General features: G+C 38.0%; 1 protein-coding gene across 6 annotated transcripts in view; it reads left to right on the forward strand.

The window, feature by feature from the left end:
- Positions 1-25,915, forward strand: part of TAB3 (TGF-beta activated kinase 1 (MAP3K7) binding protein 3) — a 92,969-nt gene extending 67,054 nt beyond the window's left edge. For 4 of the 6 annotated variants that reach the window (XM_005899745.2, XM_070366500.1, XM_070366501.1 and 1 more), the window contains 4 exons: positions 4,085-4,178; positions 7,546-7,629; positions 13,452-13,553; positions 22,294-25,915. In XM_005899745.2, the coding sequence (XP_005899807.1) occupies positions 4,085-4,178; positions 7,546-7,629; positions 13,452-13,553; positions 22,294-22,442 (429 nt within the window). In that variant the 3' untranslated portion in view covers positions 22,443-25,915. Of the gene's footprint in view, positions 1-4,084; positions 4,179-7,545; positions 7,630-13,451; positions 13,564-22,293 lie in introns of all 6 variants that reach the window. The other 2 variants (XM_070366503.1, XM_070366502.1) reach the window with 2 other exon arrangements.
- The last annotated feature ends 1,955 nt before the right edge of the window (positions 25,916-27,870 follow it).

Below are 27,870 nucleotides of genomic sequence, written 5' to 3' on the forward strand. Positions count from 1 at the left end.
GGCAAACCTCTTGCACTATCCTCTCTCATCGTCTCAGGAGACAGCAGACATATGGACTGCCAACCTGATGCCATATCCTTTTCTAGCATCACAGGAGACAGGAGACTTAGGGATTGCAAACCACATGCAGTATCCCTTCTCTAGCATCATCTGAGGAGACAGGAGATGCCTAAGGGATGGCAAACCTGATGGTGCAGTTCTCCTGCATCATCTCAGAAGACTTAGGGATGGCAAGCCTGATACAGTATCCTTCTCTAGCATCATCACAGGAGACTTGGAGGACTGCAAACCTGTTGCAGTGTCCTTCTCTAGCATCCCAGGAAACAGGAGATTTAAGGATTGCACACCTGATCCAGTATCCTTCTCTTGCATCCATCTCTGGAGACAGGAGACTTAGGAATTGCAAACCTCATTCATTATCCTTCTGTAGAAACCCTCTATGGAGACAGGAAGCTTATTGTGTACAAACCTCATTCATTATCCTGCTATAGAAACGCTCTATAGATACAGAAGAGAGGAGACTCACTGATTACAAATCTGATTCATTTTCCTTTTTTAGAATCCCTCTATGGAGACAGGATACAGGAGACACTTTTATTGATTACAAACCTGATTCATTGTGCATCTATAGAATACCTCTGTGGAGATAGGAGACTTATTTATTAGAAACCTGATTCATTATCCTTCTATAGAATCCCTCTTTGTAGACAGGTAACAGGAGCCGTATTGATTACAAACCTGATTTAGTATCCTTCTCTAGAATCTGTGTATATAGACAGGATACACAAGACAGGAGGCACAACAGTAGACAGGCAATTCAGGAAACAGGAGTCACAGGAGACTGTCAACAACAGACAAAGGAGACAGGAGACAACACTTATTTATTACACACCTAATACATTATCCTTGTATAGAATTCCTCTATGGAGACAGGAAAACAGGAAATGACACCCTTTTATTGATTACAAACTTGATACATTATCCTTCTATAGAAACCCTCTATGGAGACAGGGAAAGAAGATGACACAGTTTTATTGATTACAAACCTGATATATTATCCTTCTATAGACTCCCTGTATGGAGACAAGAGATACTTGATTACAAACATGATTCATCATACTTCAATTCAAAATCAATTTTATGATGAAAAAACCCTCCCAGTGCACATGTGACTTTGAATCCCTCTTCTCCTATTTCACTTATACCTCCTTGGATAAGCTTACTTTCTTTATATTTGGTCTCTCTTCTACAATATCCACGACTACCCATCTCATAGAATTTTTTTACATATCCAGAAGAACCTAAGATAATATACATTACACAGTTTATATAATGCTTAACAAATAGTCTTACTACATAATTTTGATTTACAAAACAGTGGAAAAATATGCTTAAATCTGAAATGTTTTGAAAATACTTGATTTTCTTTTCATTTTAGGAACCTGTATAACATATAAATGTCAAAGCATTTAGTCAGAATTCCCTTTTTGTTCCTAGAGGCTCATTGCTAATGCTTATATGGCTTCTTTAACCAGTAGTACATGAACACCTGGTTAGAAACCCATGTGCCTCGTCAAACTGAAATGCATATTTGTGACCAACTATAGGTACAGTTGCAGAAACTTAGAGGATCAGCAAAATAATCTTTCCAAGGAGGACTGAAGTTGAAAAATGCCTAATAGCCATCATTTCTCTCAGGCTGTTGTTTGCAAAGCCTTTTATTAAATGCTGTGAGAGATGTCATCGCTTAACCACATCTGTATGCAAAAAGACATACATAGATCCATGAACCTGTACATGGGGGAAGAAAAGCTAATGTAACACAGTGAATCAATAGTGCTGGCCAACTACATGGTAATGATATTAACTACTTTGAGAGTTCTGAGATAGAACTCTGTTAGCTTTTTGCTAGTGGAGTTCAAAGAGGTGACAAATGCATGGAGAAGGGGGAAATTTAAGTTATACCTTGAAAGATAAATAAGATTTTACTCATCAGCGCTTCCACTTACTCCATCCCACAAGTTTTTTCCTCTTCATTGGTCTTCTGATTAATTGGGTGGTGGCATCAACCTACTCACAGTCCTGGATGCATAATCAAGGCAAAACCATGAAAGAACATCACTGGTCTTTGACCTTCTTCTCTCTGACAAATATTCTCCAACTGATAGAACAGGTGAATTAAGGTATTTCTGCCATGTTTTGTACAACAAGCTATTTTTTTCCTTAGAAATGTCAGATGTTAAGTATTCTGGAATTTTACAAACAAGCAAGGTTAAATGACACCAAACCCATCTTGAAATCCCACCTTCATGAAAATACAGTGTAGTTTCCTACAAATAGTAGTAATGGTCCAGAAACAGCTATTGTCCCCTCACTCCAAAGCTGTTAGGAGGCATAGGAATCTGACAGAAAAAAATCATAGTTCAGTGAGTACCAAGGGTTCTGTTGTCTTTGGAAATGAGCATGTTGACAAGAGCCTTTTGGTTGTTACTAGCAAATGTGCAGTGGCCTCTTGACTATAACGTTTATTATAGTTATTTCCATACCTGATTACACAGCTTCACTGTTCAAGACCACTCTACCTGAAATAGCCCCCTCTGCCCGCAAATATGTTAGAAGGATTTGCTCCTTTAGGTACTTGACTTTCTCCAAAATTCTACAAAGCAAAGACTAGATTCTTTGATATATTCCTGGGAAGACAGCATCACTTTTTGAAACCCTTGAACAAGTGCTTTACTACAATGCTCAGATGTGTTTTACACTTTTAATAGTTAATATAGACAAGATGTAAGCATTTATTTTACATGTTAACATAGGAATGAGAAGAGCAATCCATGATAAGTATTTCTCAATGACGTTTTTGTTCCCCTATCATTCGAAGGGATTGCTGCACTTATTATAGACTGCCTGTTACATTACTTTCTTAAAACTTTTGACACCACCTAATTTAATGGACATTCCCAGATATTCTGAGATGTCCTAACAGGATAGTATCTTGTATCATTCAGAATTAACCCATTTCCTAGATTTTCCTTCCCTTTTATATTTAGCTTTTTAGTAAAACACCATGTTTAGCAGAAGATTATTTTCTTCTGTCTTCCTGTGATAGCAGATATTATCTTTTACTTCATGTAGTTACAGTCACCTTAGTAAGTGGTTTCCTAGCTGTACTGTGCTGAAAGCTTCATTACCTCTAGAGTCTAAACTCTGAACTTCATTTTTTACTGTACATATATGTGAATAGTAAAGACATTCAGAACTTTGGGGGAAGTAGAGGCTTCCAAAAAGCTTTACCCAATCGAAAAATAGGGCTCTTTTCACATTTCAGTGTCTCATGTTCATGTCAAGGCAGAAAGAAACAGACTTGGGGGGAGAATGGAATCTATTTGTTTCTGCAGTTTCCATGCACTAGGTTACTAGCTTTCTTTTATGTAGGAAAAACAGAAGATGCAAAGATTTCTAGAGACGTTTCTAAAGTAGACTTCTGTATAAATCCTGGATCTGCCCATTACGAGTTTTTAAGAACCTTGGGAAAATTATTTAACCTGTTTGTGCCTCAGCTTCATCATATATACCCTGGGGGTGATATCAGTACTTACCTGGGAAGATAATGTTGAGGCAAGAGTGAGAGACTTCTGGCGAACATAGTGCCTGACAGTTAGTAACTATTCATTAAAAGAAGTACCACTGTAATTTTTACCAGCCTTGACAAGACTAAAATCATGGAAACTGCTTGTTTACAAGGTTGTTGCTTAGTTTCCCTTACCATGCAAATGTAGAAAGAAAATATTCTCAATGCTCTGTGATTAATATATGGTAGTATTTGTATGAGAGAACATAGTGTAGTATGATAGCCCCACCACATTATGTGAGGATTTTGTTTTTATGTGTCCATATTGATGTCACCATTTCACCTATTCCTTGGAAAACATAGTATAAAGCCTTCTTAAACATGCCCTTTAAGGGATTAAGGCCATTTTCTTGGTAATAACCTATCAGAACAGTTAACATGAATACCAGTTCTTAAATGTTGGGCTTGATAATGACTTTCCCACAATTGCTATTTTGGGTCCTTTCTTACTAGCCTGAGGAAATGACAAGATTGAGAAGCATGAACAGACAACTCCAGATAAATGTTGACTGTACACTGAAAGAAGTTGACCTCCTTCAATCTAGAGGTATAGACTTGATTATTTGGTAAACCATAAGTAATACTGTGGTGTGTTATGCTGCTTCAATAGCAATCATTTTGGTTTTACAGATATAATGGGTAAAAACTACCTTTTATAAGATCACAGTCCTGGTATAGACATCCCTCACCTCACAGTCAGATCAGATTTGGGTGATCAAAAATAATTTTACTTATACAACTTCATCATTAAGTTCTTACCGTTTAGACTGTTTTATGGTGGCACTCTATATTTATCATCTTTTAGTCATAGACTATTTCATAAACTGTTGGGTTTTATTTCTAAAACACAGTAGATTTATGTGATAGTCATCTAAGATGTCTATGCAAACAGGGATCCCAACTCAGAACATCAGATTACTCAGTTTAAAAGGAAAATCTGTATTCCGTTTTCTTTGTTATGTGTTACATGAAAACATTCAACTATATCTTAGAGATTTCATTTTTGTGGCTTTCTTATTGAAGTCTACTACAGTAAAAGCTCCCCAAGTTCACTTTGATATACTCAGCTCACCAGGTTAGAGATATGCTTCATTTTCCTCTGTAAAATATCCAGCCATGAGGCGGCATTCTGGCAAGTCCACGTACTATTGCTCCCATCAGTTGAATTGTCTGCTTACCAACAGACAGTTGTGCCTGTTCTCAAACCTGCTTAGATTACAAAAGGATGGTAACTGGCATAATGTTTTTAAAATGGATATGGATGTAAGAAATGCTGCTTTTTCTATTAAAACGATAGGCAGATGCTTTATAAAGACTCAAGGGCAGACACTACAAAAACAGACTGTGAATTAGATATAGTGAAAACAACTGAAAAGGGCTATGAAGGAAAATCATAAACATCTAATAGGATTCTAGTCTCAAATTAACTGTTCTTAAAATATCTTTTTTTGCTGCATTCTAAAATGAAAACAGGAAATTATAGATCGCGTTACAGCAAACTAGCCTGCTGTCTGTTTTTGTAAATAGTTTCAGTGGAACATAGCCACACCCATTTCTCTACATATTGCCTGAGCCTGCTTTTGTGTTTGAACACCACAGTTGAGGGCTTACAACTGTATTTCAGGTCTACAAAACTTAAAATGTTTATTGTCTGGCCCTTTACAGTAAAAGTTTGCTCACCCCTACTTTAGGTCATCATTACAGGTAGAGTTTATTTCTGAAAGACAATATAGAAGTCTGGTCAACACACACAAAGAAAAGGTCTTGGTCTAACATTGAAATATTGCTTTGATCCTATTTTTCTATCCTTAAGGTTGCTGTGTAATTAATTGTTAACAATTCTGTGTGCGAGTCAGCCAACCCAACATTACTTACTGTTCTAAATTATGGCAGCTGAGAGAGCTTCTACTCTCTTTTCAAGTACCCCATTACCATTTTAAAGCTAGATTACACAGTAGAGGCAGGAGAATAAAAAGATATGGAACTTTGTGCAATAGACAGAAGCACATTTCCATGTGAAACTTAAGCACTCTGGTTGAGTACCCTTATTTTCAGAAGCCTAGGAACTCTACAGCCTAGTAGCTGTAAGCAGTGAAAGACACTGTATGGGAGATTATACAGACCACTGTTACTGTATTAGAAGGTTGCATCCATTATTTTGTTTCTGTGTTCTTTGAAGATAAACAAGAATCCCTGAAACATTGCATTAGGATATTTTTAGTAAAGGCCTTATAGGATCTAGAAATGAAAGCAGCAGTTGTAACTCAAGAAATTGAAGAAATAATATATACAGCATCTTAAACCATAAAAAGATCTAATAAATAAATTAAGTACCATTATGGCTTTCATGAGCCATCATGGGATTTGTTTTCAGAAAATTATTAAACGCAGCATAACTAAATGGAATAAAAGTACTTCTATAATAGGACCTGCAAGGAAAACTGTTCTTAAGGTTTTATAAACAAAGACCTACCTGTGTTTTTGGTCTCCAGTGGGCCACAAAGAGCTCTTTTTGGTACTGTGTTAGTCGCTCAGTGGTGTCCGACTGTGTGATCTCATGGACTGTAGCCTGCCAGGCTCCTCTGTCCATGGAATGCTCCAGGCAAGAATACTGGAGTGACTTGCCATTTCCTTCTCCAGGGTGTCTTCCCGACCCAAGGGTCGAATCTGGGTCTGTTGCATTGTAGGCAGATTCTAATCTCCCTTCATAAGGGGTCCAAATATATCTACTTTATACTAAGTTCCATTCTTACATTCTCTGGAAAATTTTGTACTGAGTTTCCAACCTTAACTTTTCATCTAGAGATTCTAGACATTTTCTGACATGCAGCATTTGGATTTGATAGTTATCAGTACATGACTTGATAAAAGGCAGCTTTATTTTTACTTTTGGTGAGCAAAACTTTCTTGGGGAAAATAACTGGGTTTAAAATTCAGGAGATTCAATGTATTTAAGCTATCAGTACCACACAACATCCTCTGTGAATAAGCATGGATACAGTTTAAAAGCTTAACTGGAACTGTGCAGAACTACTGGCAGGTTGCAATGACAAGTTCACAGATGTGAACATAGGACCCAAAGCTGGCATTGGATCAAAACCGACCTTAGAGAAATCATGTCAGGAAAAGGAGCTAAAACAGAAACTGTATCAAGGAGTAAACAGTTTAAATGAGAGAGATGAGATTGTTCTATTATTCTGAAATTGACAGCATATCATTTTTTTTTTTTTTATTGATAAGTCTATGGGCAACGTTCGGAGAAGGAAATGGCAACCCACTCCAGTGTTCTTGCCTGGAGAATCCCGGGACAGAGAAGCCTGGTGGGCAGCCATCTATGGGGTCGCGCAGAGTCAGACATGACTGAAGTGACTTAGCAGTAGCAGCAGCATAGGCAACATTGAAGATTCTCCTTTTCTTAAAGATTGGAATACCTAAACTGCTAATATCATAACAACTTCAATAATCTTTGTCAATGTATATGTATAGATGATTATTTACCTGAATTTATAATGAATAAAAATTTAAGGTAAATACAACAGACACAAATGTAAGCAGTGTCATGGTTTTGTTTATTAACATCAAAACAAACAGGGAAATCAGTTCAGTCATCCTTTCATTTCTCTTCTTCATTTACCTAGCTGTGCCACATATTTAATCCTGTGAAAAGAGATAAGCTTTATAGTTAAAAAATGTTCCTTTGCGTGATAGATTGTAGAAGGACACTTGGGTCCTTTCTCACAATGCTTAAATGCTTTCAGTGAGAGAACAGTAGGATAGTATAATGAATTATAAACTCCTGGAAAACCAGCTCCCCTTTTTACGTATTTTTTTTCCTCCTATATTTTCCCTAACAAAAAAATGCATATAACAGGAGAAAGACCCCTAAATGCCTGCTGATTTTATTTTCTTTATAGGAAACTTTGATCCAAAAGCTATGAATAACTTTTATGACAACATAGAACCTGGTCCAGTTGTACCACCCAAGCCACCTAAAAAAGGTGAGTAGCAAAATGTCACAGACGTCACAGAAATGTATTTGAAAACCATTTTGGAGTTCATCTAAAAAGCTAAAGAAATTTCATTAGAGATAGCATTTTAAATGTTATGCTATTGATAAACTTTACTTTCTAAAAAACTACAAAACTAACTCTGAGAGTTATTGTCAAGGGTAACTAAAATGGAATATATAATTTATTTTTTTTAAATAGCTTTCAGTTCAGTTCAGTCGCTCAGTCGTGTCCGACTTTTTGCAACCCCATGAACCACAGCACAACAGGCCTCCCTGTCCATCACCAACTCCTGGAATCCACCCAAACCCACATCCATTGAGTTGGTGATGCCGTCCAACCGTCTCATCCTCTTTCGTCCCCTACTTCTCCTGCCCTCGATCTTTCCCAGCATCAGGGTCTTTTCCAATGAGTCAGCTGTTCACATCAAGTGGCTAGAGTATTGGAGTTTCAGCTTCAGCATCAGTCCTTCCAATGAATATTCAGGACTGATTTCCTTTAGGATGGACTGATTGGATCTCCTTGCCATCCAAGGGACTCTCAAGAGTCTTCTCCAACACCAGAGTTCAAAATCATCAATTCTTCAGTGCTCAGCTTTCTTTATGGTCCAACTCTCACATCCATACATGACCACTGGAAAAACCATAGCTTTGACTAGATGGACCTTTGTCGGCAAAGTAACGTCTCTGCTTTTTAATATGCTGTATAGGTTGGTCACAGCTTTTCTTCCAAGGAGCAAATGTCTTTTAATTTCATGGCTGCAGTCACCATCTGCAGTGATTTTGGAGCCCAGAAAAATAAAGTCAGCCATTGTTTCCCCATCTGTTTGCCATGAAGTGATTGGACTGGATGCCATGATCTTAGTTTTCCGAATGTTGAGCTTTAAGCCAGCTTTTTCACTCTCCTCTTTCACTTTCATCACGAGGCTCTTTAGTTCTTCTTCACTTTCTGCCGTAACGGTGGTGTCATCTGCATATCTCGGAGAAGGCAATGGCAACCCACTCTAGTACTCTTGCCTGGAAAATCCCATGGACGGAGGAGCCTGGTAGGCTGCAGTCCATGGGGTCACAAAGAGTTCGACACGACTGAGCGACTTCACTTTCACTTTTCACTTTCATGCATTGGAGAAGGAAATGGCAACCCACTCCAGTGTTCTTGCCTGGAGAGTCCCAGGGATGGCAGAACCTGGTGGGCTGATGTCTATGGGGTCACACAGATTCTGACACGACTGAAGCGACTTAGCAGCACTATCTGCATATCTGAGGTTATTGATAATTTCTCCCCGCAATCTTGGTTCCAGCTTGTGCTTCCTCCAGCCCTGCGTTTCTCATGATGTACTCTGCATATAAGTTAAATAAGCAAGGTGACAGTATACAGCCTTGATGTACTCCCTTTCCTATTTGGAACCCTTCTGTTGTTCCATGTCCATTTCTAACTGTTGCTTCATGAAACCTGCATACAGGTTTCTCAAGAGGCAGGTCAGGTGGTCTGGTATGCCCATCTCTTTCAGAACTTTCCACAGTTTATTGTGATCCACACAGTCAAAGGCTTTGGCATAGTCAATAAAGCAGAAATAGATGTTTTTCTGAAACTCTCTTGCTTGTTCTATGATCCAGAGGATGTTGGCAATTTGATCTCTGGTTCCTCTGCCTTTTCTAAAACCAGCTTGAACATCAGGAAGTTCACAGTTCACATATTGCTGAAGCCTGGCTTGGAGAATTTTAAGCATCACTTTACTAGCGTGTGAGATGAGTGCAACTGTCTGGTAGTTTGAGCATTCTTTGGCATTGCCTTTCTTTGGGATTGGAATGGAAACTGACCTTTTCCAGTCCTGTGGCCACTGCTGAGTTTTCCAAATTTGCTGGCATACTGAGTGCAGCACTTTCACAGCATCATCTTTCAGGATTTGAAATAGGTCATTTGAAATAGGAATTCCATCACCTCCACTAGCTTTGTTCATAGTGATGTTTCCTAAGGCCCACTTGACTTCACATTCCAGGATGTCCTGCTCTAGGTGAGTGATTACACCATCGTGATTATCTGGGTCGTGAAGATCTTTTTTGTACAGTTCTTCTGTGTATTCTTGCCACCTCTTCTTAATATCTTCTGTTTTTGTTAGGTCCCTACCATTTCTGTCCTTTATCGAGCCCATCTTTACATGAAATGTTCCCTTGGTCTCTCTAATTTTCTTGAAGAGATCTCTAGTCTTTCCCATTCTGTTGTTTTCCTCTATTTCTTTGCATTGATCGCTGAGAAAGGCTTTCTTATCTCTCCTTGCTATTCTTTGGAACCCTGCATTCAAATGGGTATATCTTTCCTTTTCTCGTTTGCTTTTTGCTTCTTTTCTTTTCACAGCTATTTGTAAAGCCTCCTCAGATAGCCATTTTGCTTTTTTGCATTTCTTTTCCATGGGGATGGTCTTGATCCCTGTCTCCTGTACAATGTCACGAACCTCTGTCCATAGTTTATTAGGCACTCTATCAGAATTAGTCCCTTAAATCTGTTTCTCACTTTCACTATAGTATAGTCATAAGTGATTTGATTTAGGTCATACCTGGATGGTCTAGTGGTTTTCTCTACTTTCTTCAATTTCTAGGATTGAGAGGCCACAAAAGAATCCTTGTGTATTTAACAGGTGGGCATAGCAATTAGATTGACACTAGGTGTCTCTTCATCAAAGGCAAAATAAATGCTACACAACCAAGATTTGGAGGAGTCACTTTTGCATACTCTTAAATCATTTCTGTGTGATATACTGAACTTCCAATTAATCATTTTCTTCTCCATTCTAGTAATTCTCAAGAATGTCGTGAACTATGCATTTCATATCTTAATGTTTTTTTGCTTAATCTCTTTTTGCTTTAAGCAACTCAAGATAGACTGATCATGAAGACATAATATTGATACTGGAAAATGCATTACCTAAGGATGTAACATTTTATAATCTCAAAACTTAAAGCAGAATTGAAAATTCTACACAAATGATGTTACTTGCGCTACAGTACTTAAATTTTGGTTGAACAGCTTTGTGTGCAACAAAGTGTTTTAAGTATTTCATTTATAGGTTGCAATGGAGTACATGTTATTTCCATTGTTTAATAGTACTATGGATATTTCAACTGACCTGAATTTAAAATAGCCTCCTGCTGTCTAAAAACAGTGTGAAAAGAATCTTAATGGATGACTACCACGTACCAGATTTGTGTCTATAGTGGTAATCCAATGAATTGATTCAAGGGCTGTCATGGAAGAATCACCCTATTTAAGGGATATATCCAGTGTGAACCACCTTATTAGCATAAATTCTATGGTTTGAAGGGCCCACCATATTTAATAAAAATACTTCTATCTCTTGGGAAATTTCAAGATTTTAGAGCTAATCTTCCAGGAGCTAGGGACAAAGCTAGACCTCTCTTTGAGCAAGGCCTGATTCTTTACAGTAGTACATAGAAGGAAATTTATAGCTTTAAATGCTCATGTAAGACAAGGAGATCTAATATCAGTGACATACAATTCTACCTAAGAATCAAGAAAAGAACCAAAGTGGAAGAAAGAAAATATAAGAACCATTGATGACATAAAAATAACAGAGAAAGTTATCAAAACCAAACATTTGATCTTTGAAGAATAAAAAAACAGGAAAAAACCAGATTACCAAAATCAGAAATGAAAAGATAGGATGAAATAACTGTTAATAGTTGTGTATGTAATTAAAGAAATTGAATCCATTATCAAAAGTTTCCCCACAATGAAAACTTCAGAACTGGATGGTTACACTAATGATCCCCATAGAAATCAAGTATTTAATGAAGAGATAATACCAATCATACAAACTCTGAGGAAACAGAAGGAAGGAAAGCATCTAATTTTCTTATGAAACCAGTAGGACTCTGATTCCAAAACCTGATGCACATTACCTAACTCCCAAAAAGAAAACAAACTTACAGATCAAATCCTCATGAACATAAAAGCCAAAAAAATGAATAAAATATTAACAATATAAAAAAAGATAATACATCATGACCAACTTGGGTTTAAGCTCAAGAATGCAGTGTTCAGAAAATAAAGGAAAAAAGCATACAATCATTTCATTATACAGGAGAAAACATCTGATAGAATTCAGTAGCCATTCCAGATGACATAATTATTTGTGAAGAAAATCTAGAGCTACCCAGAAATGACAATTAGAATCAATAAGTGACACTTATTAATAAATTAACCAGAGATATGTACATTGACTATGATAAAACACTACCAAAAGAAATCAAACAATACCTAAATAGTCATAAACCATGTCTTTTTTAAAAATCAATATTGTTCAGATACCTATTCTTTTCATACTGATGAAATACCAATTTTAACTGTAACTTTTCTTTTTTTGGTATGCATTAATCTGATTCTGAAATTCATATGGAAATACACAAGACTTAGAATATCCAAGTGGAATATAGATGTTTATCCGAATAAGTTTGATAATTTGAGAGAAGGAAAGACACAGAAACCTTTTTAGACTAGACTTTGCAGTTAAGCAACATATGTGTGTGTGTAAGCTCTTCAGCTGATTGAGAAAGTATCCCCCCCACCTTGACTTAACAGTGGAGAGGGCACTGACCTTGCTGTCATACAACTTTAGCACTGGTTCTGATTGTCTTGGCCACCTGACCTTGTTTATATCCAGTTTGTACACCAATAGAGGTCATCAGTCCAAATATTTAGCTTCTTTACGGGGTTGTTGTAAGACTCAGTGAGAAGGAGGTATGTGATGCTATAAAAGGGGTTACAAATCTAAGAAATAGAACTTATTCTTTAGCACCTAAAGGAGATGTTTACTCTGCTTCACAACACTTACATTGTGAAACACTGGTCTCCAAAGGTTGGTTGAACTAGAGGACTGCTTATAGGCTCAGAGCGGATTACAAAATTTTAAATGTTTGTTTCTTAAGGTTAAATACTATGAAGTCTGCCTTTTTTGACTTTTGTGTATGTGTTAGTCACTCAGTCGTGTCCACCTGTTTGTGATCCCATGAACTGTAGCCCACCAGGCTCCTCTGACCACAGGATTTCCCAGGCAAGAATACTGGAGTGGGTTGCCATTTCCTTCTCCAGGACATCTTTCCAACCCAGGGATCAAATCCAGGTCTCCCACATTGCAGCCAGACTACTGTTTTCACTTAATACAAAACACTGCTTACTGATTACCTAAAAATTAATAGAAACAGTATTCTAGCCAGAAATGGATATGGCTGCAGTCCATGTTGTGAGGGCTGCTGGACTTCTGCACACATAGGTAACTGGAATTTATGAACAACTGGGGAGTATGTGTTACCAGTACATAATATTACTTTCAGTTGGTTTTGATTTTTCAAGTACTATTTTGGTTCTTTATTTATGAAATGCTGTAGTCTACTGTTACCTTTAATGTGGATAGTGGACTTTAAACCCATAATTTTCTAGTAACTATTGGTTAATCAGGGAATTGGTAAAGTATAATGTCCCAAATTTTGTGTTCATACCGACATTTAATTATTAGCACTAAGTTTGCACCCTAACTCACTCGAACCTGGGAATTTGGTGAAATCAGGCATGCATTCCAAGTAATGAGAGAGGATGAAAAAACTTTTAAGAGCCATTCTGGATAGGTTGTAAAGGCAGTATTAAATACGGCCCTTGCCTTCCTGGGAGAACTAGTGGTAACATCAAGTAACAAAGAATAAATACTGCATGTGTCCTGTGAAAGATTCTTGAGAGCCTGTCCACTCTCTTCTAATGAACGGCTTGATCCCTTCTTCCTGGCTTTGCTTCTTCTCATGCAGACTCATCAGACCCCTGCACAATTGAGAGGAAAGCCCGAAGAATTAGCGTGACCTCCAGAGTACAGGAGGACGTCCATGACACCCAGGCAGCAGCTGCAGATGGTTTGTACTTGTATGTCTAGACTTTGTGCAGTGTCCAAACACGTGTTAACCCATGTAGAGTTATCATAAGTAAAGGTCAACCTTTTTTTCCTTTAAGACATTACTCTTTACTGAGTTTCTAAAGCTGTGCAGTCCAATAGCAACAGAATTAGAGCCACATACATGATTTAAAATTTTCTCTTAGCCAAAGTTTTATAAGAGTGAACTGGGTTTTTTGTACCTTATTTCATACTTTTCAAAATTTGGTATATATTTTCTATTTACAGCACATCTCAATTCAGAGTGACTGCATATCAAGTGGCTAGTGGCCCACCATATATGGACAGATTCTTATAAAATAATAGTGTCTAGTCTTCCCAGGTGGCTCAGACAATAGAGTCTGCCTGCAATGCAGGAGACACAGGTTTGATCCCTGGGTCTGCAAGATCCCCTGGAGAAGGAAATGGCAATCCACTCCAGTATGCTGGCCTGGAGAACTCCATAGACGGAGAAGCCTGGCAGGTCCCAATCCATGGGGTTGCAAAGAGTTGGATATGACTGAGTGACTAACACACTCAACACAGAAAATAAGGCCACACTTGATACTTCTTAAATTCCCCTAAATGCAGAAATAGTATACAACTAGGTAAAAAGGTCTCCACCATAGGAACAAACCAAGCATGAAACTACATTGTACTTCATATAATTACAGAACAAATCCTTTCTTTGCCTACTTGGCATAGTTCTAGTTATTTGAAAAATAACTTTTCTATGAGGTTATCTGTAAAACTATAGAAAATGTTGAGAATTTTTTACAGTTTGAGTTGTATCCTTTTGATCAGTTTCTCCTATGTTCCCATTATTATATAATATAAACAATATGGATTAACCTGTAAGTTGCTAACTTTTGACATTTGTAAGACAGTCATTTTTATGAAAAATTGGCCAATTAAGTTTAATCCATTTAAAAATAGTCTTAAAGGAAACGTTCAGTTCTTATTTGTATATAAATATGCATATTCTTTAGATGTTTTGTTTTCCATGAGGCATGAGACATCTTTGCTTTTTAATATTCCATAAAACATTTCACACCTTAAATCAAATGAAAGCAAACATCTTTGGGATTTTACATGCTTTTATTTAAGCAGTTTCCCGACAATGACTGTTAGTTGCTCAGCAGTGTCCGACTCTTTGTGACCCCGTGGACTGACTGTAGCCCTCCAGGCAAGAGTACTGGACCGGGAACCTATTCCCTTCCCCAGGGTGTCTTTCCGACCCAGGGATCAAACCTGGGTCTCCTGCATTGCAAATGGATTCTTTACCATCTGAGCCACCAGGGAATGTGGTGCTAGTGGTAAAGAACCCACCTGCAATGCAGGAGACCCAAGAGACACTGGTTTGATCCCTGGGTCAGGAAGATTGCTTGAAAGAGATTTAAGGCATGGCACTCCAGGAACCCACTCCAGGATTCTTGCCTGGAGAATTCCATGGACAGAGGAGCCTAGCGAGTTACAGTCCCTAGGGTCACAGAGAGTCGGACACAACTTAAGTGACTTAGCACACAAGCACGCACCCTATGATGAAATGAGCAGTGTCTTTTTTTTAGGACCAACAATAATTCTTAGATGCCTTTTACATATTTTTTGATTAGTTACTTCTGCATGACTTGCTGTTCCAAATTACATTGTTACAGTATTGAAGAGTAACAGAACATGCCATCCCAAAATATGCCTCTTTGGCATTAGGATTATTCTGAGCAACTGCAGATACTAGAAAGCTCAGAAAACAGAATATTAGTTATACCCTTTTGTAAGGGACATTTACATTTATAAAGGCAGTCTCCTTCTGTGTCTCTCTTGTGACTCTAAATGACAAGAGCATCAATGGAGAAGGCACTGACTTAAATCTGCATAACAAACCTTGTGCTTATTTACTCTGCTTTTCCTGGTAAACTCCATACACACTCCAATCTCTTCTGTCTTAGCTGAAGATGCTAAAATTTCAGCCATCTCAGCAAGTTACTCAGTTTTCCTGGGTATCACTCATGTATACAGGAGTATACATGTTAATAAACTTTAATCTTTTATTGCAGGGGTGTCTCAGCCAAGAACTGAGAAAGGTAGAGGAAAAAGAATTTTTCTCCCCTACAGTCAAAACAGTGAAGAGAGCCCCAGGTACCCTAGATTAGTTAGTTTAAAAGATTTTCCAGTTATTTCTGTAGGTTAGAAAAAAGGAGTTTGAAAAACCTTTATATATTAAACATTTGCATTGCCACAATCTAAAACTGAAAGCTGTGTTTGGAGTTAGCACAGAAAGATGGAATATAACAGTTTATGGGTTTAACATCTGAACTTTTCTGACTATGATAAATTCTTCACAAAATAACAAGTTCCCTGCCCTAGAAAAGCATAAAGACTACTATTCAAGAGAGGACCTTTAATGGAAATGGCATACAGCACATTTTTCCTCAAACAGAAGCTTCAACAGAAGTGTCTTTTATTCCTCCATATAAGACAACAGATACAACTATTATACTTACATCTTTAGGAGTCATGAGCCTGTTGATGCAAAAAAAAAAAAAATAGTTGATCTGCAGAATAAATGAAAAATTTTATTTGAGCTAACCTGAGAATTATAATCTGGGAGAGAGTCTTTGAGAAAGTACTGAGGACCGTTCCATCCATTTGAGGTCAAAGCACAGTTATAAGGAGGAACACCATTGGGTTCATAAGCAAACATGTGAACAGTTATTAAATTAATTGGCATACTGGCCTGGCCCAGCATCTTGGATCAACTGTCTACTTCCTGCGTGTCTTCTCCTCATCCTGGTGATCTGGTAGCACTGGTCTTCATCCATTTGGGATGTCAGAAGTAGGAGTTGCAGAGCCTGATACAGCCCCTTCCAGTGTGGCTATAAAGAATCCTTTATCTAATGTATTTTCCAGTATGCATACTCTCCTTGTTGCAGGTCATGGGGCATTTGATCTTCATCCAAAGATAGATTACTGAAACAACCTTTACAGTAATTAGTCTTGGGCAATAAATACAAAAACCTCAAAGACAACATGAGAACATAATGTCCTTAGTAGAATTTTTCCCTCTAAAATTACCCTCATTTGTATAGAATATCGCCAAATTAAGATTTGCAAAATAAGTCTGGCTTCAGTAAACTTGCTTGAAAGTCATAATTAGCTTGAAGGGAAGGGTTTCTTTATATATGGAAAATACAAGTTCAAACCCAAAATATTTCAGAGGGAAAAATATTATATTCATCAATTCACTGAGTCCTATGTGACTAATCTTTGATCTTGTTATTCTGTTAATCAGATTTAAGAAGCCATCAAGCTTGTCATTCTTCTAATTTCTTACCCAGTTCAGTGGTATGATCTGAAAGTTATTAGAAACCTATCTTATACCAATCAGAAAGTCCTCTCTATATATCTTCTTGAAGATGAAGCTTTTTTTTGCAGAAATCATCAGAATAAAGCAGTAAAGGTCTCTACAGGACTTAAAAAGGCATCTTTAAAAGATCTGACTACAATGCAAATGAACAAAAATTTTCCTATTTCTGTGGCATTACCATGATTTATGATAATTATGACTGATAACATTTTGTTAGTGTGTACCATGTACCAGGTTTTTAGGAACTCAATATAATTTCTACATCTGCCCATATAATATAACCTAAGAAGATTTGTCACCATTTGACCACGCTCCCCATGTAATTTAACATATCAGATAAGCCTAATTAATTTATTATCTCTTCTTTGATAAGTAGAGGAAACATTTCTCTTGAGGTGTTCCAGGAGCCCTTTGGAAAAACCTCAGAGTTATCTAAGAAGTCAAAAGAATTTCACTTAGAATGTGATCTTAAGGAATTTTGTCAAAAATATTAAGGTCTCAAAGCACTTAGTCACAAACAGGATCACGAGTAGTTCGTGATCATGCTTCACAATTATTGTGAAGCAATACTTATTTTCCCTTAGTCAAAATGACAATAAAAGGTTTCAAAACCAAATACAGAAAGGTATAACAGATTGCTTAAAATGTAAAGGAACTTTACAATATGTTATCAGAAGCAGATTAATATTAGAAGAAAATTTTGAAAACCAAATTCAGGTTTTGTACCATTTTTCCCTTTAATATTAAAATTCATATACTCAAATTTACTTAGTCCTGACCACCCATAGAATTCCATTCTTAAGATTCTTTTCTCATAAACTTTCTTCAACTTTCTATATTCATATTAATTTGTTCCTTATTTTCTTTCCCATTTAGAAATAACCAGCTTTATGACAAAATTACTTCCCATTCCATTAACAAAACACATTTTCATTTCTTATACCTTTTTCTTCCTTGCATACAAAGATGTTTTCCTTATTAGAAACCTTCAGTTCAGTTCATTCGCTCAGTCGTGTCCGACTCTTTGCGACCCCATGAATCGCAGCACACCAGCCCTCCCTGTCCATCACCAACTCCCGGAGTTCACTCAGACTCACGTCCATCGAGTCAGTGATGCCATCCAGCCATCTCATCCTCTTCGTCCCCTTCTCCTCCTGCCCCCAATCCCTCCCAGCATCAGAGTCTTTTCCAATGAGTCAACTCTTTGCATGAGGTGGCCAAAGTACTGGAGTTTCAGCTTTAGCATCATTCCTTCCAAAGAAATCCCAGGGCTGATCTCCTTGCAGTTCAAGGGACTCTCAAGAGTCTTCTCTAACACCACAGTTCAAAAGCATGAATTCTTCGGCGCTCAGCTTTCTTCACAGTCCAACTCTCACGTCCATACATGACCACTGGAAAAGCCATAGCCTTGACTAGACGAACCTTTGTTGGCAAAGTAATGTCTCTGCTTTTGAATATGCTATCTAGGTTGGTCATAACTTTCCTTCCAAGCAGTAAGCGTCTTTTAATTTCATGGCTGCAGTCACCATCTGCAGTGATTTTGGAGCCCCCAAAAATAAAGTCTGACACTGTTTCCACTGTTTCTAGCAAAAACTTAAGAAACAAGTAATTATGAACTGGTTTGCCAATCAGGAAATGCTGGCATGACAAACTGGACATATACGATAACCCAGTTTCTTTTTTTTGTTATTGTTTATTAACACAAGCCTCTTAAGATAAATAGAAGAGATTTGGGGCATGTTAAAGGATTGTGGGCTTTGGACTGTTCTGGAGCCACACCTCTGGTTCTGTAAAAACTTGTTTTGTAAAACAAGCACAGCTCTTTTTAATTTCTCAAAGGAGTGCATGGCCAGCTTAATGACATCAAAGGACTGATACGCCCATCCACCTTTGGTAGAATGTTTCTCATTTCCTCATTTAACTTAGTGTGTGCGTGCATGCCCATTCATTCAATCATGTCTGACTCTTCTGCAGCTCCATGGACTGTAGCCCACCCAGCTACTCTGTCCATGGGATTTCTCAGACAAGAATACTGGAGCTGGTTGCCATTTCCTTCTCCAGGAGATCTTCCCGACCCAGGGATCAAACCCATATCTCTTGTGTCTCCTGCATTGGCAGACAGATTCTTTGCTACTCAGCCACCGGAGAAAGCCCCATTTAGTTTGGGGAGAAGCCAAAAAAAAAATCCAGTCAGGCTCTGAATATCAGATACATATCAGTTTAGTCAGAAGTGGCCTCCCATCTTGATTATCTGTTTACAAAAACTTTTGAGGGTCCACCCTGGGTTTAAGAAATTCTTTACCTAGAGCACTCAGTTCAGTCTTTGATATGAAGATGCTTACATACAGTCTTAGGTGGTCTCATTTCTAATAACCATTTAATACTCTCTTCAGAGTGGAAGGGTAACTCAGAGAATTACTAGAATACAAAGACTCAAAGGACAGAGGAGAGCATAATTATGTCAGCTTATAAAGTTTTTGTTTAGGTACCTTTCATTGATGTTATGTGGGGAGTTTTGAAGCCTTTGGGGGCTTCTGCATACCAATTAAATACCTATTAATACAGTATTTCAGGATGAGAGCTCTCTAAAATGTTAACAATTTAGAAGACTTACCAACTTAAAGGATCCAAGGAGCTAGCCCTATATTTTCTCCTGCTAACCTCAGTTTGGAAAAGAGAACGACTCTCATCACTTTTATTTCCAGTAAAGGGATCCAGGAGAGAGTGACATGACAAGCCTATTCTGCTAGGCTTTCTCTCAGTGCAGTTTTGGAGTGCCCAAGAATCCCACCTTGGCCGTTCCAGGGTGGGATTTCCTTTAATTCCTAATTATTTAAGTACTTGTAAGCATACAGAAACCCAGCTGGTATCCCAATAGGTTGCTGTCCACCTGGAAGCTGTTGGGCCTGAGGCACAGTTTCCCAGTATTGATTTAGTGGTCGAATTTCAATATGCATATAATCTGAACTTTCTGAGGACACTGTGGTGGATCAGATAGATGCTGCTTCTCACTGTAGTTCCCCAAAGAGTTGCCCTTGGCTCAGTTTCTTCCTCTTGACAGTCTACTATGCCTGTGGGTCATCAGAGCACTGGATGATTTATCCTTACTATGTGCATCCTTAGAAGAGCAGTATTTAATTTACGGTTATAGTGGAGTTCTGCTGCTGCACCACCACTGCCAGTCACAAGGATTGATCTTCAGACACTAACGCTAGGTTGTCAGTCACCCGAGAACACCACGTGGCTGAAAGGAGCAAATGTCCTGTGTTCTTAGGAGCTAAATAATGCAGTCTCTGTTTTACTCCCAGAAGTTTTTTTCCAGCCATATAGCAACTTTTTTCTTTTTAATTTAGGCCAGTTTACCAAAAACACAACCACCTGTGTTTCCCTATGTCTCCTGCCCAAGATCCCCTCCATCCTTGTGTAGGAAATGCATGTGGGACTCTTAAAAGAGTCCAGGTCTTAAAAACAGCTCAAATAAAATTTTTAGGATTATCAAGGCAATAAGATCCAGATATCAGAAGAACTCACTGAAACACCTAAGAAGTACCAAGAAGCTGGTGGGGCTTAATGGGTCCATGCTGGTATCGGGTGCTGATTTGGGGTAGACTCCAGCTGTCCTCATGGGTGTATCTGATATCCTGCCAGCTTCACTATGCATATATCAATGAAAAAATCAGTAGTTGATCTCAGAAAGAAATGGAAAATTTTATTTGAACCCACCTGAGGATTATAACCTGGGAGACAGAAAGCTGTGAGGACTTAGAAATCCAAGTACAGTTCTGCAAGTTTTAGACAAAGGATTATAATGTGTCAGATAATGTGTCAACAGTTTATACAATCCAGAACTGCATGTACAAAGTGAGGAGTGGGTCATCCTGACCCTTTACAAGATTAAGAAGGAATGGTATCTCCTAAGGAGATTGGGTTGATACAAATGGACAGTACATGCTAAAGGGGAAGGAGGAAGCCCAAACAGGCAGAAAATAATTTTCTATTTAGGGGGCATGCCATAAAATACAACTATTACTTCATCAAGCTGTAAGATACAAGGTGGATGCTAATGGGCAGTTAAAAGCAACAGTTGAAGCCAGAGTCAACAAACCCATCTCCTTTTTATAGTCACGAATAGGCTGGAAAAGCCAGTGTTTTTCTGTTCTACTGGAAGGTTGAGAACACCTTCCTGATTGAGCCTCAGCCTTACTATACCTGCAAAAAGGTTCAGGGTCTAAAACTCAGTTCTCGTTACCTCTTGGGGAATAGTCACACAGTGATTTGTCATTAAAGACCAACTGATAAAGCACATTTCCAATGGACAGTGTGCTTAACCCCAGATGGTAACTGATTAAAGCTTCCCCAGATCTCAGTTTCTTTTGTCACCTGCTTAGGAAGGCTGCTTACCTTAGATCTTAATTCCATTTGCAGTTTTTAGTGAGGATTTCTAGGTGTATGGGTAGATTTCCCCAGCCTGCTGACCTTGTTCAGATTCCAGGGTGGTTTTCCAGCTGGAACTTGGGAGCCTGCCAGTCCCTAAACCCACTTTCAGTAGGTACTGTTCATGGAAGGCAACTCTAAAAGCAAAGAACCTTTTTGAGTACAAGGCCAGAGAGAATGAGGACCTAGGAGGAATATAAATTTTAAGTTTTTTGTAAATCCTGAGGACCACCATAAGGCTGCCAGCATTTTATATTGCCAAGTATAGACATGTTTAATAACTCACATCTGAAAGATCTTTCAGTTTATTGACAAAAGGCAGGGAAGAACTGAGGATAAAAGTCATATTGAATGAATTTAGCTTCATGAAAAACGACAGTCTTTTATATTTCTGTTTTAACCTTTCTGGGAGAAACTTTTATGAACTGTCACACCATTGACAAACCATTATTAAAAACATGAATATTTTGGAGCTGAAAGTCTCAAGGAAGAAGGCACAGATTTTATGAGATGTTTGATATAGTATGGCTAGTACTGTGGGTGGTGGGAGTCACTGGCAGGCTGAGGTGGTGAGGGAGAACTTAGAAGGTAGAATTTAACATGCTGTGTAACATTTTTCCATTTGACTGGAATAGAGCGTAACTGTCCACTAGAGACAATAAACTTGGAAGGTAGTCTGTGCTGGACTTCTAGCTACTTAGAGGAATAAAATAAATTGTTGAGAACAAATTAGATTGTGTATCCTAAACTTACTGTTTGGTTCTGCATTTCTAGCAGCTGTGCCAACAACTTGGCTTTCTCGTTTCACAAAACCTTTTCCCTTGCTTTTGGTGGGGGGTAATTTTCAATTTCCATTTGGATTATACTTCGAAAAAAAATTCAGTCTATTTTCTGTTTTCTCTCTCTCATCCCTGACTTCTCTTAGAGCACCCAGGTAGCTCCAAACAGAGTCCTCGGACACAACCGCGAGATGAAGACTATGAAGGGGCTCCGTGGAATTGTGATAGCTGCACCTTTCTGAACCACCCCGCACTAAATCGCTGTGAGCAGTGTGAGATGCCACGGTACACTTGAATTCCCAAGAGTCTGCACTAGGTTGAGAGTGTAACTTTGAGCACCCGTTAGAAGAAAAGGAAACCTGGGGAATCTGTTCATCTACCCGGCCTTTTCATTTCAGACGACATGGGGTAGGGGGTGGGGAGAAGGACACTGTAGCCACTTGTGCTCAATAAAGGAAAAATGGGGAAGGTTTATCCCCCCACGTCTTAACTCAGTGCAGTTAGAGATAGAAAGGGATACTTGAAATGGGGAAAGGATTCACTCCTGAAAGAATGTACACAGAGAAGTCAAGAGCTCTTCTGTGAAACCCCAATCATTCAAGTTACTGCTGAGTGACCCTTATTTTATAAACTAGAACTTTGAATCTTGGTGTAACATGTTACAGTTTATGCAGCCAAACTGTGAATTGCCAGAGCAGACTTACCTGGTCACAGATCTCTGGAAAACCCAGGCTCCCCAGGCTTCTTCCTGTTGCTTCCTACTGAGGAAAAGGACGGGAAAAGCACTCAGAGGATGTTTTTGGTGGGGGGCAAAACAATAAGGGTATTTGTAATTGCTGCTTTTTTCAGGGGTAATTTCAAACACAGAAACAAGATGTTTTAAAATGTGACTTGTAGCAGTCAGGAATTCGGCATATCGTGCCCTTTGTTCGAAAGTACAATCAGAGGTGATAATATTCCTTTTGCTTGTACAATGATTCGTCAAGCTATATCAACACTGGTAACTAAGACCTAATTATGCCGCAGAATAGATAGATTTTTTAAGTTACTGCATGCTTTTATTAGGCCACTGGTTTTTAAAATAACCAACAAGTCCTTATAAATTCTGATTTTATGAATGACCTTCTCGTAAAACTGCGCTTTGCCAATAGCATAGTGAATGTATGCCGAATGTAAATCCATTCCAAAATCCACTTGGAATCTTGAGCTCAGCTGTGGTTCTATAAGAAACGTTTGCAGTCCATAGAGCCGTCCCGCCTTCCAATTTTGTGATGAGTTCATGATGTTTACAGCACAGAGAATACTTGTGCCATAATCCTAATCTAGCTGAAAAAAATTACTATTACTTGTTCAATAAAGATGTATTTGCACATATGTTAACAAATCAGTGTGAGGAAAATTATAGCTAGCCAATATCATAAAGTTGCACACTGCGCTATTTGGGGAGGAAGAAAAGGCTAGTCAAGAAATAAGATTAGGAGAAAGGTGAATACAAAGGACTTTGAAATTTAGAACTTAATTTTTACCATACTGTATTCAGAGATGATACTAAGTTTGTTCAGATAGTTCAGATGATACTAAAGCACTCTTTATTTATGAAATTAGAAACTTAGGGTATAAATAACTGAAGAGATACAAAATCATTTGATTCACTAAAGTGCACCACCAGAAAATTATTAATAGGACACTGAATTAGGGCGGTTGACGTTTCTTCCAAGCTCAGAATTGGATTTTGGAATCTCCCCTTATTTGGGTACATGTAAACAGCAATAAAATTGGTAAGTTTCCTAATCCTAAAGGATTTTACCTCAGGTTATCACCTGAGGAGTATCTGCTCTCCCATACCAGCTGTCCCCCTTCTCTTTCACTCACACACAGGCACGCACGCTCGCTTCAAGCTGTCATTATATGCTAATTTAGCAGTAATCTCTGGCAGATCTGGAAAAACAAGCTGCACTTAATAGCATAATGAAACCAAAGGCATAACAACTTATCATAGCTTTCCATCAAAATCACAATTTCACACTGTACCTGCAGCTCTGAAAACATTTTTTTCATACGTGGAAAATGTCCTGAAAGTATCTACTTGTCTCACAGAGTCAGCGTGGCTATGTAATTACACTGATAAAACATCTCTCATATAACAACTGTGGCAAAACTGTGAAAATAAAGGTGAGAAAGCAGACGGGCTTAAAAGCGTTGACCTGCAAATAGCACTCATTCTCTAAAAGCTTTTGTAGCACTGGTGTCTGTCAGTCTCCAGTAAGTCTATCAGTCCTACTGTTCTGTAATAATGCCAATGCCTTTGCCTTTGTATGGTTTCATCTCTCTGTAGAGATGGTAAACCCCACTTGGTATTAAGTAACAATATAGGGTAAAAATACATATATTGCTTGATGTTCTAGCTAAAGGTTTACCCAGTATTCTTAGTGATATGCTGAAGTGGCAGCAGTTAACTTGGCAGTTGTCAGTTGAGGGTGAAGGTAGCATGTATGAAAACAGTTTGATGCTTTATTAAAACCATGTAGATGACTTTAAAACTATTGCATGAACATACATCCAGGTTATTGAACTGTTATCACACAGTAGATGCATGGTTCCAGTCCCTTGGTGATCTATCTAGTAAATTATTGTTTTTACCTGCCAGGAAAAATGAGATACCAGTCTTATTTGATAGGTGTAGAGGGTGGGGTTTGAGACATCAGAGATTGATGTTTAAGGGAGTTTTGTATACGTTCATTTCTGGTTCTGCACATGTTTCATACACCAACATAGGCTGTAGTCAGTTTTTAAAATCAGCAAAATTACTTGACACCGATACATTTGATATATTTAACTATGTCCCATGTATAGACTACTTCTGGCTTGTGACCAGTTTGAACAAGAATTCTGTCACCTTTAAAGATGCCTTTTAGGAAGGATCTGGCTGCTGAGGTGCCTATGCTTTTTGGATCAGTTGGTGCACTTCTTGTTCCTAGTAAAAAGGTGTTTTCTTAAATTACAACCAGTTTGATGTATCTGGTAACATAGACCTGACTATACATTTTATATTATTTCACTGTTCTGTAAACTGAGTTTTTTGAAAGCACATTTGTCATTTTGTCCAAGTACATTGCCCCTTACATTTTGAGGTAGGTCTTAAAAGTTTAAAGTGGCAAAAGAGGAGCCAGAAACTTTCTAAGACTTGTAAAATGTTTCAAATAATGACCTTGTTTGAGAGAGTTAGAGGCGTGGTGTTTTAAACAAAAGAAATTCATTGTAATAAAGGTAGTTTTAGAGCAGATTAATGATGGTGGGGAAAGTGTTGCTAATTTGTTTATTTCCCTGAAAAAATGGGAGTGTGATGAGCAGTTTAATAATTTTTAAGGAGCTGGTCTCAACTTTAGTACTTATAATTATTATAAGAAATCAATGTTTCCTTAAATTTTGACATTGCTTTGTCCCGGTTATCTAAGGTTCATATTCCAACTTTCTGTGGCAACTGAACTTTATATAGTATTTTAAAAGGTAACTAATGCTTTTGACAGTATAAACAAAAAGCAAGAATATAAGGCCTAGAAAAATTGTCCTTCGAAAATATCAGTGATGTACCCTGGAATGTGAAGATGTCCCCTTATAGTTTAAATTGATTTATTTGAATATTGTAATCACTCTTCAGACTTTGAATGAGTCGTTACAGTGTGTATCTGTATATCTGTAGAGAAAAATGACAACTGAAATGTAACTTTAAAATCAATAAATTTGGCACTGTCTGTTGCACCACTACTGTATCTTTTTGAAAGAATTAACAGTATTTTCTTATTGTAAAAGGTAATTCTGATGATTCCACATTCACCAGACATGTATTTTTTTTTTCCTGTACTATTTGCATCCCCAAATATTTAATACAAGTAGGTTTTGCACGGCTTGAGCATTCAGAGATTCACAGAATGACGACTCAATTTTAATTTCTAAAGCCATGAAATGTTGCTTTGAGACTGAACAATTCTGAATTCTTATTTATAATGACACCCAATATCCATGTTTCCCTACTGTAAAAGAACTGATCAGTTTCTTGCCTACAACAGCAAGAACTTATTAAATCTTGTAAATACCGTGTCTCTTTTAGATTTCTGTGTATGCTGTGAATCAGATTATTTTGAGGTGAAATTGTATTAAGACAAAGGCATTTGAAAAGGCTATGCATGCATCAAACCTCCAAACAGTACATATTCGGAAAGTCAACGATCCCTGCGAAATAAATTAATAAAGTAAAAGCAAACACTACATTCTGTATCCTTTCTGTGTAGCTAGAAATGATTTATAATATCAAACCAGTCTAGTTCCTACATTCATATTTCTGGACTGAAATATGCTGTCTCAGAAACCTCATCTTTCATCACATCTCTGTTCTTCTGTTAGAAAATGTACTCATGTTATTTTTGGGGTATTAAGTATTTGTACATTACTGTAACTTAGAAATTAGTTAAAAGTATAAATAAGCAAATTTTATATAAAAGGTGGCATATGTTAAGAATTTACATTTTTCATGCACTCCACATTAATACATGTTACAAAAGAATGACTGGTTCTTTTTCTTTATATCATTTGTAGTTAGTTTTTCAAAGGGAAATAATCACCCTCCTAATCTCTATAGTCACCCTTCCCAACTTGTGCACAGAGAATATTGCAGATGAATTTTTGAAGATAGCTTTTTCAATGATTAGGCTTATTTTAAAGTTGGAATCACTTCCACTACATTTTTTACATATATGAAATTGGCAGACATACATACACAAGTTCAGTTCAGTCGCTCAGTCGTGTCTGACTCTGCAACCCCATGGACTGCAGCACGCCACACCTCCCTGTCCATCACCAACTCCTGTTGTTTAACTCATGTCCATCCCACCATCTCATCCTCTGTTGTTCCCTTCTCCCGCCTTCAATCTTTCCCAGCATAAGGGTCATTTCCAGTGAGTCAGTTCTTCACATCAGATGGCCAAAGTATAGGAGTTTGAGCTTCAGCATCAGTCCTTCCAATGAATATTCAGAACTGATTTCCTTTAGGATGGACTGGTTGGATCTCCTTGCAGTCCAAGGGACTCTCAAGAGTCTTTTCCAACACCACAGTTCAAAAGCATCAGTTCTTCGGCGCTCAGCTTTCTTTATAGTCCAACTCTCACATCCATACATGACTACTGGAAGAACCATAGCCTTGACTAGATGGACCTTTGTTGGCGAAGTAATGTCTCTGCTTTTTAATATGCTATCTAGGCTGGTCATAGCTTTTCTTCCAAGGAGCAAGCCTCTTTTAATTTTATGGCTGCAGTCACCATCTGCAGTGATTTGGGAGTCCAAAAAAACAGTCTGTCACTGTTTACATTGTTTCCCCATCTATTTGCCATGAAGTGATGGGACTGGATGCCATTATCTTCATTTTCTGAATGTTGAGTTTTGAGCCAACTTTTTCACTCTTCTCTTTCACTTTCATGAAGAGGCTCTTTAGTTCTTCACTTTCTGCCATAAGGGTGGTGTCATCTGTCATCTGCATCTGATATTTCTCCCAGCAATCTTGATTCCAGCTTCTGCTTCCTCCAGCCCAGCGTTTCTCATGATGTACTCTGCATGTAGGGTAAATAAGCCAGGTGACAATATACAGCCTTGATGTACTCCTTTTCCTATTTGGAACCAGTCTGTTGTTCCATGTCCAGTTCTAACTTGCTTCCTGACCTGCATACAGATTT

This window comes from Bos mutus, chromosome X (genome assembly GCF_027580195.1).
Source record: "Bos mutus isolate GX-2022 chromosome X, NWIPB_WYAK_1.1, whole genome shotgun sequence".
NCBI lineage: Eukaryota > Metazoa > Chordata > Mammalia > Artiodactyla > Bovidae > Bos > Bos mutus.